At 40.8% G+C, this 12173-nt stretch overlaps 1 protein-coding gene across 1 annotated transcript in view; it reads left to right on the top strand.

Annotated features, from left to right (window-relative positions):
- BMT2 (base methyltransferase of 25S rRNA 2 homolog) overlaps positions 1-12173 on the top strand; it is an 82902-nt gene that overhangs the window by 32832 nt on the left and 37897 nt on the right. Inside the window, exon 3 of the mRNA XM_038368614.2 lies at positions 6065-6238. Coding sequence (XP_038224542.2) covers positions 6065-6238 — 174 coding nt within the window. The remainder of the gene's footprint in view (positions 1-6064; positions 6239-12173) is intronic.

Genomic DNA, 12173 nt, shown 5'->3' with positions numbered 1-12173 from the left:
GAGAGTGATGGGTCGTCCTTCAGGATAGGTTGTAGATCCTTGATGATGCGTTGGAGAGGTTTTAGTTGGGGGCTGAAGGTGATGGCTAGTGGCGTTCTGTTATTTTCTTTGTTGGGCCTGTCCTCCAACGAGAGACTGCTGAATTGGAATTAATTTGCAAACTGGATACAATTAACTTAGGCTTGAACAGAGACTGGGAATGGATGAGTCATTACACAAAGTAAAACTATTTCCCCATGTTATTTCTCCCCCCCCACCCCACCCCCCACTGTTCCTCTGATATTCTTGTTAACTGCTGGAATTAGCCTACCTTGCTTGTCACCATGAAAGGTTTTCCTCCTTTTTCCCCGCCCTGCTGCTGGTGATGGCTTATCTTAAGTGATCACTCTCCTTACAGTGTGTGTGATAAACCCATTGTTTCATGTTCTCTGTGTGTGTATATCAATCTCTCCTCTGTTTTTTCCACCAAATGCATCCGATGAAGTGAGCTGTAGCTCACGAAAGCTTATGCTCTAATAAATTTGTTAGTCTCCAAGGTGCCACAAGTACTGCTTTTCTTTTTGCGAATACAGACTAACGCGGCTGCTACTCTGAAACCCATCTAGGTTGTATTTCCCTAGTTCGTTTATGAGAAGTTCATGCGAGACAGTATCAAAAACCTTACTAAAGTCTAGATCTACTCCATGTACTGCTTTCCCCCCTATCTATAATGCTTGTTACCCTGTCAAAGAAAGCTATCAGGTTGGTTTGACACGATATGTTCTTGACAAATGCATGCTAACTGTTTATCACCTTATTATCTTCTAGGTGTTTGCAAATTGATTTCTTAATTATTTGCTCCGTTATCTTTCCGGGTACAGAAGTTAAGCTGACTGGTCTGTAATTCCCTGGGTTGTCCTTATTTCCATTTTTATAGATGAGCACTATATTTGCCCTTTTCCAGTCTTCTGGAATGTCTCCAGTCTTCCATGCCTTTTCAAAGATAATTGCTAATGGCTCAAATATCTCCTCAGTCAGCTCCTTGAGTATTCTAGGATGCATTTCATCAGGCCCTGGTGAATTGAAGACATCTAACTTGTCTAAGTAATTTTTGACTTGACATTTCCCTATTTTAGATTCTGATCCTATCTCATTTTCACTGGCATTCTCTATGTTAGATGTCCATTCGCCACCAACCTTCTTGGTGAAAACCGAAACAAAAGTCATTAAGCACCTCTGCCATTTCCATATTTTCTGTTATTGTGTTTCGTCCCTCATTGAGTAATGGGCCTACTCTGTCCTTGGTCTTCCTCTTGCTTCTAATGTATTTGTAGAATGTTTTCTTGTTTCCTTTTATGTCCCTAGCTAGTTTAATCTCGTTTTGTGCCTTGGCTTTTCTAATTTTGTCCCTACATACTTGTGGTGTTTGCTTATAGTCATCTTTTGTAATTTGACCGAATTTCCACTTTTTATAGGACTCTTTAGATCATTGAAGATCTCCCGGTTAAGCCAGGGTGGTCTCTTGCCATACTTCCTATCTTCCTACGCAGTGAGATAGTTTGCTCTTGTACCCTTAATGATGTCTCTTTGAAAAACTGCCAACTGTTTTCAATTGTTTTTCCCCTTAACTTGCTTCCCGTGGGATTTTACCTACCAACTCCGAGTTTGCTAAAGTCTTCTTTTTTGAAATCCATTGTCTTTATTGTGCTGTTCTCTCTCCTACTATTTCTTAGAATCATGAACTCATCATTTCATGATCACTTTCACTTAAGTTGCTTTCCAGTTTCAAATTCTCAACCAGTTCCTCCCTATTTGTCAAAATCAAATCTAGGACAGCCTCCCCCCTACTAACTTTCTCTAGCTTTTTGAAAAAAAAAAAAATCTCCAATACATTCCAAGAACTTGTTGGATAATCTGTGCCCTGCTGTGTTATTTTCCGAACAGATGTCTGGATAGTTTAAGTCCCCCAGGACACCAGCAAGTCCTGTGATCTGGATGATTTTGTTAGTTGTTTTTTTTTTTTTAAAAAAGCCTCATCCACCTCTTCTTCCTGATTAGGTGGTCTGTAGTAGACCCCTACCATGACATCATCCTTGTTTTTTACCCCTTTTATCCTTACCCAGAGACTTTCAACAAGTCTGTCTCTTATTTCTATCTCAACCTCAGTCCAAGTGTGTATATTTTAATATACAAGGCAAAACCTCATAACAGTAATACACTGTTAAGAAATAATTGTTTTATTTGCAGAGGATTTTTAAAAGTTGGTTGCTTGCTGCTTTTTATAGCTGTTTTGATTTTTTTTTATTTATTTATTTTTTTAAATACAGGTCTTTGCTATGTAATAGTCACATGTTTTAATGACTTCCCAGTGGCTTTGTAAGCATATCAAGTTTTGCACATGGATTTAATTAAAGATGTAGAGTATGAAAATCCATCTCTGTTACTTCTCATACCCAGTGTTCTGTATATAAAGTTTTTCTTGCAGAAATTACTTTCTTTTTGTCTGAGACAAGGTGGATGAGGTAATATCTTTTACTGGGCCAACTTCTGTTGGTGAGAGAGACAAGCTTTTGAGCTACACAGAACTCTTCCTCAGGTCTGGGAAAGGTACTCCTTTTTCTCTTTGTCCACATAATCCCAAACTTCAAACAATATATAACAGTGCTGAGAAAATATTTTGCAATTCCTCACTTCATCTCTAGAGGCCAGGAGTTCTCAAACTTTTGTTCTGTGTATCACTGATCTGCAGAGAGGTGATGGGTCACATGGTACTGGCCCTTCCTGTGTCCTGCTGCTTAACTGAATGAAAATAGTTTTAAAAATAAATACTTTGATTAAATAGAAAAAGAAATTATTGTTGGTACAGTTAGGTGATCATAATTTTCTCTTTAGAAGTGGAAAACTCTGAAAATGTTGGAGAACCCCTTCAGTAAGCCTTATTTTGAGGACAGGATGGCTTTTGGAGGCACATTTTGGGTATCTGCAATGAGGAAAGAGATTTTTACCCAGAAGCTAGAAGAAAACCTGTATATCCATTCTACCTTCATTTTCTCTTGCCTCCATGCAAACTTTTCTAACCAAATACCTGAAAAGCAACTATCTCCAAATTATTTAGAGGGTTAGCCTACATAATACAGTACAATAGTTAGAGCAGGGGTGGGCAAACTTTTTGGCCTAAGGGTCACATCAGGGAATAGAAATTTTATGGTGGGCCATGAATGCCCACAAAATTGGGATTGGGTTCTGGTTGGGGGTGCAGGCTCTGGGATGGGGCTGCAGATGAGGAGTTTGGGGGGTGCTCTGGGCTGGAACCGAGGGGTTCGGATGGTGGGAGGGGGATCAGGGCTGGGGCAGGGGCTTGGGGTGTGGGGAGAGGCTCATGGGTGCAGGCTCCGAGTGACGCTTACCTCAAGCGGCTCCTGGAAGCAGTGGCATGTCCCTTCTCCTACTCCTATGCAGAGGCGTGGCCAGGCAGCTCTGCACGCTGCCCCATCCGCAGGCACCACCCCTGCAGCTCCCATTGAAGCACTGGAGGGGGCTATTGGAATGTGTAGGAGCTGGAGTGGGGCCATGCCGTGGCTTTCGGGAGTCACATGGTGCGGCCCTGCCCCTGTGCCCTGGCTGGAGCACTGGAGTGGGTCCGGGCCGTATGGACAGACCTTGCGGGCCGGCTTAAAACAGCTCATGGGCCGTAGTTTGCCCATTTCCACATTAGAGAAACCATCTATACTCTTCTTTGGTATTAAGAGTGACAGTTTGCAGATTATTTTTCAAACTTTTTCCGTTGCCTAGTTGGGGAGACTGAAAAATATTTTGAGATTAATTCATAAACTAGATGCTATGTCTGTCTTTCATTTTTGATTATATAATGTTTTTGTTCCTTAATTGAAATATTTCTTCACGGTTTGTTTAAAAAAAATATATATGGTGGTCGATACTGACCAGCTTTAAAATAAGGAGACTGCCTCACCCTGTATATGTGATTGTTTCAGGTAATACCTTGGAAACCTTTGGTTATAAGATTGATACAAGATTTGTCTACTGAATTCCAGAAGCATTTCTGGACCCCATGACCTTAGAGTGCTATTGCAATAAGCTTGAACAATACATTAACCCTGCCTGTGCTTTCCTCAAACTCTACTTTTTTTGTTGTCTTCCCACTTCTCTTTTGTATTTAAGACTATAGCTTTGTAATATAAAGGGAAGCAGAAACACACATTTTGGAAAATAACTCCAAATCAAAGGTCATGTCTTCACTTAGAGGTTTTGTGATTATAGCAAAATCTTCCTTGTGTATAAATAGCGTCTACTGGAAAAAGAATGCTTTATCTTTTATAGCTAATCTGGTTCTGCAATCAAAATAAGTTATGGCAAAAGCACTCTTTTTACTGGTATAACTGCATCTACACTAGGGCGTTTGCTAGCATAGCTATGTGGTATCTAACATAACTATGCTAACAAAACTTTTAAGTATAGATGCTTTGGCTGGTTCTAAAATTTACTTATGTTCCTTCAAGAAGGAAGGGGTGAAGTGGACCCTAAATTAGATACAGATGGAATTCCATGTTGTCTTGTTCGTCTTTTTTTTTAAATGCCAGTCTGGATTTTCTCTCACTTGTAAGGTTGTGATCAGCAGAACTATCTAAAAATTCTTCTGTCCTAACAAAATCATAAATTGCTTTTCTAATGCTTGAATAGAATCAGAACATTGAATTTGTGGTAATTGATAGAATAATCTCACAATCTCTCTGTTCTAGTGCAAACCTTGGTATCTTCAATGGGAGAAACTTCATCCAAAGATGTTCCTCCAAAAAAATCTCTGACATCTGTCTCAGTTCAGAATCTGTTTTAAACATTATAACTATCTAAGAACCTGAAATTAGATCCCTATATCAAAACCAATTATCTCTCTCAGTAAGAAGAGATGCAAAGCCTCTGATCTATGAAAAAACAGATTGTAAATGTTTAGCTGCTTTTTTATTTTGTTTATATCATATGAAACTTGAAGTTGAAAAATCTTCAATGTGTTTTAGAACAAGATTCCTATTACAAACAAGGCTTTATATTATCATATATGCTGAGACAATTCCAGCCTTTCTAATCTTAAAATGGGAGCCTACAATGACGCATGACACAGTCAACAATAGCAAAGCTATATAATAGGGGGAAAAGCTCTGTAATCCAAAGGTGAACCCCTTCTGTGCTCTGGTTGATATTGCTAATATATGCTTATAAACAGTTGTATTCTTGCCCTCCATGGGTCTTGATGCTTATAATTTAAGTCTTCTCTGCTTTCTGGCTAGTTTACCTACACCAGTCCTTATGATTGGATTATATTCCTCCTTTCCAATAAGTGTTTTACAAGTACTTGCTAAGCCTCCCATTTCTGGAGACTACAGAGCTAGTACGTAAGTGGGGGGAAAGGTTGAATATTCTTCTAATTGTAGCTCTGATAAGGATATCTTCATTAGGTCCATATTCCCTCTCCTTGAAAGTTAGGATCCATTTATGTATAGATAATATGGAATTTATCCAAAAGGGAAAAAAATCCATATACCTCACATTAACTTAATCTAGCTTTTGACTACTGCCTCTGGATCAAAACATCTGGAATCAATTAAGCCACTCCTCATTTCATGTGTGATCTGAATGAAAGATAAATGGCCAAAGACGTGAGGATAATAAATGCCTTATGAAAACTATTGGAAATAATGCATTCTACAGGTAGCATTGTGGGTTTTCCTCTTTGAATATGTGTTGTAGCTTTAATATGGGACTTTGTTATGAAACTCTAGTTATTAAGTGTTTTGTATCCTTTAATGAATTCTATTTAAAATTTTTTTCCTTCATTCTCAGTTTGTCATGCTGCTGCTGAGTTCAAATTAATATAGGTAAACCCCAATAATAACTTTTACAAAAGTCTTGATCATCTCGAAGCTTAGTATAATCAGTTTTTAATAATAATGTACCTGCAAGTTTTAGATAACGTGTAAACTCAAGGTACCTATAGTTATAAGTATTGTTAACCCTCATTACCCTCATTACTGGTCTGCTGAAATATTACTTCGGATATTTTCTTTTTTAGTGTATGCCGAGAATATTTTCAAAATGGCGGAAAGAGAAAAGCACTTGAAAAAGATGAGAAAAGAGCAGTTGTTGCATCTAAGACCACTTCAGCCTTAAATGTTCTCCAGAATCCCAAAATTGAAGAACCCTTATCCAACTTCAGCTTTACAAATCATGAAACCATATCAGAGGAGTAAGTTGTAATTTTTTTGCTATAATAAAAAAAAGTTTGCAAAAGAGAAGTTTTTCCCAATCTTATAACATTGACTTCTGTGAAATTGCATTGCCCTAATGTATTTCCAATGCAACTTTTTATAGTTTTTAAAAAAGGAAAAAGTTTTTTAAAAAAAGTAAGCATATATTAATATGCTTCAGAAAATATTTTTATCACATTTTTTTGAAGCTAATGTTACAAAAATAGTGGCCCATAATTTATTCTGAGATTGACAATAGTCTTTTTTTTTTTAATTTAAGGAAAAACTCTCATAACAATCACTTGTGGAACAAATCTATCTTGTTAATGTTCTTGGTGTGATTTTATAATACAATTTGGGTTTGGACAAAGGGAATATTTAAGAGGAAAGTGCTTCAGTTGGAAACTGCTGAGTATTCAGCACTCTTGAAACTCAGTCCACTTTACCTGAATATGGACTAGGTGCCTAAGATTACACTCCTTTTACCAAAAAAAAAAATGGGCAAAGTTCTTTGACATTACCTATGTACTTCCAAATGACTTCTTGAAGCCTAACCTTTTTGGAACTTCTTGGTTTCCTGATTTATTTATTTTTAAAAGTACATAAATAAATAACAAATGCAGTACTTTTCTAAGGTATTTTTCCCTCAAGATTCTGACTTGTTTTCAACCTTAACTCAAATTAATAATTTTTTTTTAAACTTTTGGTCTTAGAATAGCACTAACTTTTGTACTTTTTATTATAGTTTAAATTTCTGCCACCTTATTTTAATGGGAAGACATTCATACTGTACAACAAATATAGTAGAGTAATGAGACTATATAAATGTAATCGTTCAATTTTAATATGCTTATAAAAATTAAATTAGTAAATTTAATTTATGTTCTTAAATTCATGGGTCAACTCTTATGACTGCTTAGCTGCCACAGTATTTTGTTAGCAGTTTCAGGAGCGTTTCTATATCTTGCTTCTGTGCCATATCTTCTGTGAACAAGTTGTATGTATTATTAATTAGGGAAATGAAGGGCAGGTTAGTAATGTTGTTAATGAATATCTTGTGTCCACATCAGTTAGTATCTTTGTGCCTTTAACTCTGTTAGAATAACTTGTAAATGTCCTAAGTGTGTCTGTACAAAATGGTTAGAAACAAAACAGAAAACGGACAACTTGTTCTCTAATATTATTTTGCATTATGGAGATGTGCAGTATCCACTACATAATTGAGGTTGCAACCTGAGTTCCCATCAGAACCCTGATTTCTCTCCCCTTCTTCACTCCTCCCCCCCCAAATTCAAACTAGGAATTATTCTCTTCAAAATTTTGTTTACTCTGTCTGAGATGCACTTGCTCATTAGTAGAAGATAAGTTAGTCAAGGGGTTAATACATTATAGCATATAAACTGAAGGGATGTTCACCTAACTTTAAAAAAAAAATCAAGTAGAAATGAATCCTGGTTCATTGTATTTATCTATTAAATCCAGTGAACAGGGCCAAAGATTAGGTGTTTAGACACTTACCTTCTAAATAACAGTTTAAACCAGTGGTTTTCAAACTTCTGTACTGGTGACCCCTTTCACATAGCAAGCCTCTGAGAGTGACCCCCCCTTATAAATGAAAACACTTGTGTGTATGTTTAACACCATTATAAATGCTGGAGGCAAAGCGGGGTTTGGGGTGGAAGCTGACAGCTCGCAACCCCCCTCCCCCATGTAATAACCTTGTGACCCCCTGAGATCAAGTTTAAGAACCCCTGCTTTAAACAGTAATATTGGCAGGTGACTTTTGGGGGGGGGGTGAACAAGTTAACTGTTGACTCTTTATCAGCTCCAGAGACAGACTAGAAAGCAGGAGGAAATGGGTCCCTCTCCAATTTTCTTGCATAGGTTTTGGGATGGAAGAGGTGTGAACACCTGCTTTACTCCATTCTTCCCAGGGCCCCAGCTCTGTTCTGTCTCCTATTGTGCAGCAGTGTGTGCATGCATAATATTTAAGGTCAGTAAGAATAGAATCTTTCATATATTAAGAGGTTTTCTTGGTGTTGAGGTCCTAGAAAGAACAGGAGGCTTGATTTAGTATCTGAATTAAAGGCTGTTTAATAATGTGGATGTTAAATGAGATTATACCTACTTGTATCATCTCCTTGATGCTCCCTACATCTAGCTAGATGCATAGTTGTTTGTCATTACTTTCTTCTTATGGAGTGATTTTTTTCTGTCTTCATATCGCACACAATTGCATTTCCATTTGTGAGGATACTATGAGTTGCTCCTGTCTGTCCATCAGAGCTGCAAGAAGTTAATGCATAAGAATTCAGGATTCAGTGCTTGATATCATGTGGCTCGTAAATGATAAGAAAAGCACTTTACCAGGGAAAGTCACTCAAAATGCTGGTAAGAGGGGTAATAGTAGAGGCAAATCTAAGAACAGTGGGAGTTCAGCTAGACAAAGTACTTCAATTATGTGGTCACAACAAAATATCAACTTCCTGTAATTATGCACAATAGATAATCACACACGGATCCAGCACGCGGTTTTTGAACACCCAGCGAGCGGTACCAAGCCAGCCAGTACAACTTATCTGAACAGGCAGTTTGGCAGGATAATGGAAACAAGAGGCACCAGTCTGAATCAATGGTCCATGACACTATTAAGCTGAGTAGAAAGTTGCATATACTCTGTGATTGTCAGCTTTGCACTTAGGTGACCTCGGTGTGACAAACTAAGCAGGTGACTGTGCGGAGAGAATTAAGCTTGAATGTATGTGTACAGTGGGTACATTTAAGGTTTCTAATGATTAGAGAAAGGAGCAGTTCTAAGTATAATAAATATAAGAATCTCAGTTTGTGAGGTTCTTTCAAAAATGAAGAAACTTAAGTACCAGCACTGTATTCTGAGGTAATAGAATGCAGCTGCAGACATCCTGTTGTAGGAAGTTTTAGGGTATGTCTACACTACGAAATTAGGTCGAATTTATAGAAGTCGGTTTTGTAGAAAGCGTTTTTATACAGTAGCGCGTGTGTGTCCCCACACAAATGCTCTAAGTGCATGTAGTCGGCGGACTGTGTCCACAGTACCAAGACAACAGTCGACTTCCGGAGCTTCGCACTGTGGGTAGCTATCCCACAGTTCCCGCAGTCTCCACTACCCATTTGAATTCTGGGTAGAAATCCCAGTGCCTGATGGGGCTAAAACATTGTCGCGGGTGGTTCTGGGTACATATCGTCAGGCCCCCGTTCCCTCCCTCTCTCCGTAAAAGCAAGGGCAGACGATCATTTTGCACCTTTTTTTCTTGAGTTACCTGTGCAGACGCCATACCACGGCAAGCATGGAGCCCGCTCAGCTAACCGTCACCGTATGTCTCCTGGGTGCTGGCGGACATGGTACTGCATTGCTACACAGCAGCAGTTCATTGCCTTTTGGCAGCGGACAGTGCAGTATGACTGGTAGCCGTCGTTGACATAGTCCTGGGTGCTCTTTTAACCGGGCGCCTGGGCAAACATGGGAGTGACTCAGCCAGGTCATTTCCCTTGTTTCGTCTCATGGCGATTGAGTCCTACCGGCAGTGCGCTGTCTTTTAATCTGCAGGTAGCAGAAGATGATGGCCAGTAGTCATACTGCATCGTCTTCTGCTAAGCACCCAGGAGGTGACGATGGCTAGCGGTCGTACTGCACAGTCTGCTGCTAGCATGATGTATAAAGATAGATGAAGTGGATCAAAACAAGAAATAGACCAGATTTGTTTTCTATTCATTTTCTCCTCCCTCCTTCCCTCCCTCTCTCTGTGAAATCAATGGCCTGCTAAACCCAGTTTTGAGTTCTATCCTTGAGGCGGCCATTCAGTTTTTTGCAAAGCCACCCCCTTTGTTGTTTTTAATTCCCTGCAAGCCAACCCTGTAAGCTATGTCATCAATCGCCCCTCCCTCCATCAGGGCAACAGCAGACAATCGTTCCGCACCTTTTTCTGTGCAGACGCCATACCACGGCAAGCATGAAGCCCGCTCAGATCATTTTGGCAATTAGGAGCACATTAAACACCACACTCATTATCCAGCAGTATATGCAGCACCAGAACCTGGCAAAGCGAAACTGGGCCAGTAGGCGACGTCAGCGCAGTGACGAGAGTGATGAGGACATGGACACAGACTTCTCTCAAAGCACGGGCCCTTCCAGTGTGGGCATCATTGTGCTAACGGGGCAGGTTCATGCGGTGGAATGCCAATTCTGGGCTCAGGAAACAAGCACAGACTGGTGGGACCGCATAGCGTTGCAGGTCTTGGACGATTCCTAGTGGCTGCGAAACTTTCGCATGTGTAATGGCACTTTCATGGAACTTTGTGACTTGCTTTCTCCTGCCCTGAGGCGCAAGAATACCAAGATGAGAGTAGCCCTCGCAGTTGAGAAGCGAGTGGCAATAGCCCTGTGGAAGCTTGCAACGCCTGACAGCTACCGGTCAGTCGGGAATCAATTTGGAGTAGGCAAATCTATTGTGGGGGCTGTTGTGATGCAAGTAGCCAATGCAATCAATCAAAGATCTGCTGATACCAAGGGTAGTGATCCTGGGAAATGTGCAGGTCATAGTGGATGGCCATAACTAACTGTGGTGGGGCCACAGATGGAACCCATATCCCTATCTTGGCACCGGAGCACCATGCCAGCGAATACATAAACCGCAAGGGGTACTTTTCAATAGTGCTGCAAGCACTGGTGGATCACAAGGGACCAGAAAATAATGGTTGGGGATGTTGAAATGCCTATAGTTATCCTTGGGGACCCAGCCTACCCCTTAATGCCATGGCTCATGAAGCCATACATAGGCAGCCTGGAGAGTAGTCAGGAGCTGTTCAACTACAGGCTGAGCAAGTGCAGAATGGAGGTAGAATGTACATTTGGACGTTTAAAAGTGCACTGGCGCGGTTTACTGACTCGGTTAGACCTCAGTGAAACCAATATTCCCACTGTTATTACTGCTTGCTGTGCGCTACACAATATCTGTGAGAATAAGGGGAGACATTTATGGCAGGGTGGGCGGTTGAAGCAAATCGCCTGGCTGCTGGTTACGCACAGCCAGACACCAGGGCGGTTAGAAGAGCACAGGAAGGTGCGGTGCGCATCAGAGCAGCTTTGAAAACCAGTTTCATGACTGGCCAGGCTACGGTGTGAAAGTTCTGTTTGTTTCTCCTTGATGAAACCCCTCGCCCCTTGGTTCATTCTACTTCCCTGTAAGCTAACCATCCTCCCCACCTCCCTTTGATCACTGCTTGCAGAGGCAATAGTCATTGTTGCTTCACATTCATGCATTCTTTATTAATTCATCACACAAATAGGGGGATAATTACCAAGATAGCCAGGAGGGGTGGTGGAGGAGGGAAGGACAAGACGACACTGCACTTTAAAAGTTTAAAACTTATTGAATGCCAGCCTTCTGTTACTTGGGCAATCCTCTGGGGTGGAGTGGCTGGGTGGCCGGAGGCCCCTCCACTGCGTTCTTGGGTGTCTGGGTGAGGAGGCTATGGAACTTGGGGAGGAGGGCAGTTGATTACACAGGGGCGGTAGCGGCAGTCCATGCTCCTGCTGCCTTTCCTGCAGCTCAACCATACGCTGGAGCATATTAGTTTGATCCTCCAGCAGCCTCAGCATTGAATCCTGCCTCCTCTCATCGCGCTGCCACCACCTTTCAGCTTCAGCCCTCTCTTCAGCCCGCCACCTCTCCTCCTGGTCATTTTGTGCTTTCCTGCACTCTGACATTGTCTGCCTCCATGCATTCGTCTGTGCTCTGAGTGTGTGGGAGGACAGCATGAGCTCAGAACATTTCATCGCGAGTGCGTTTTTTTCGCCTTCTAATCTTCACTAGCCTCTGGGAAGAAGATGATTCTGTGATCCTTGAAACACATGCAGCTGGTGGAGGGAAAAAAAAAAAGGGACAGTGGTATTTG

This window comes from Dermochelys coriacea, chromosome 1 (genome assembly GCF_009764565.3).
Source record: "Dermochelys coriacea isolate rDerCor1 chromosome 1, rDerCor1.pri.v4, whole genome shotgun sequence".
NCBI classification, from domain to species: Eukaryota; Metazoa; Chordata; order Testudines; family Dermochelyidae; genus Dermochelys; species Dermochelys coriacea.
The sequence above is the reverse complement of the archived record's forward strand: the minus strand, read 5'-3'. Positions and strand labels throughout refer to the sequence as shown.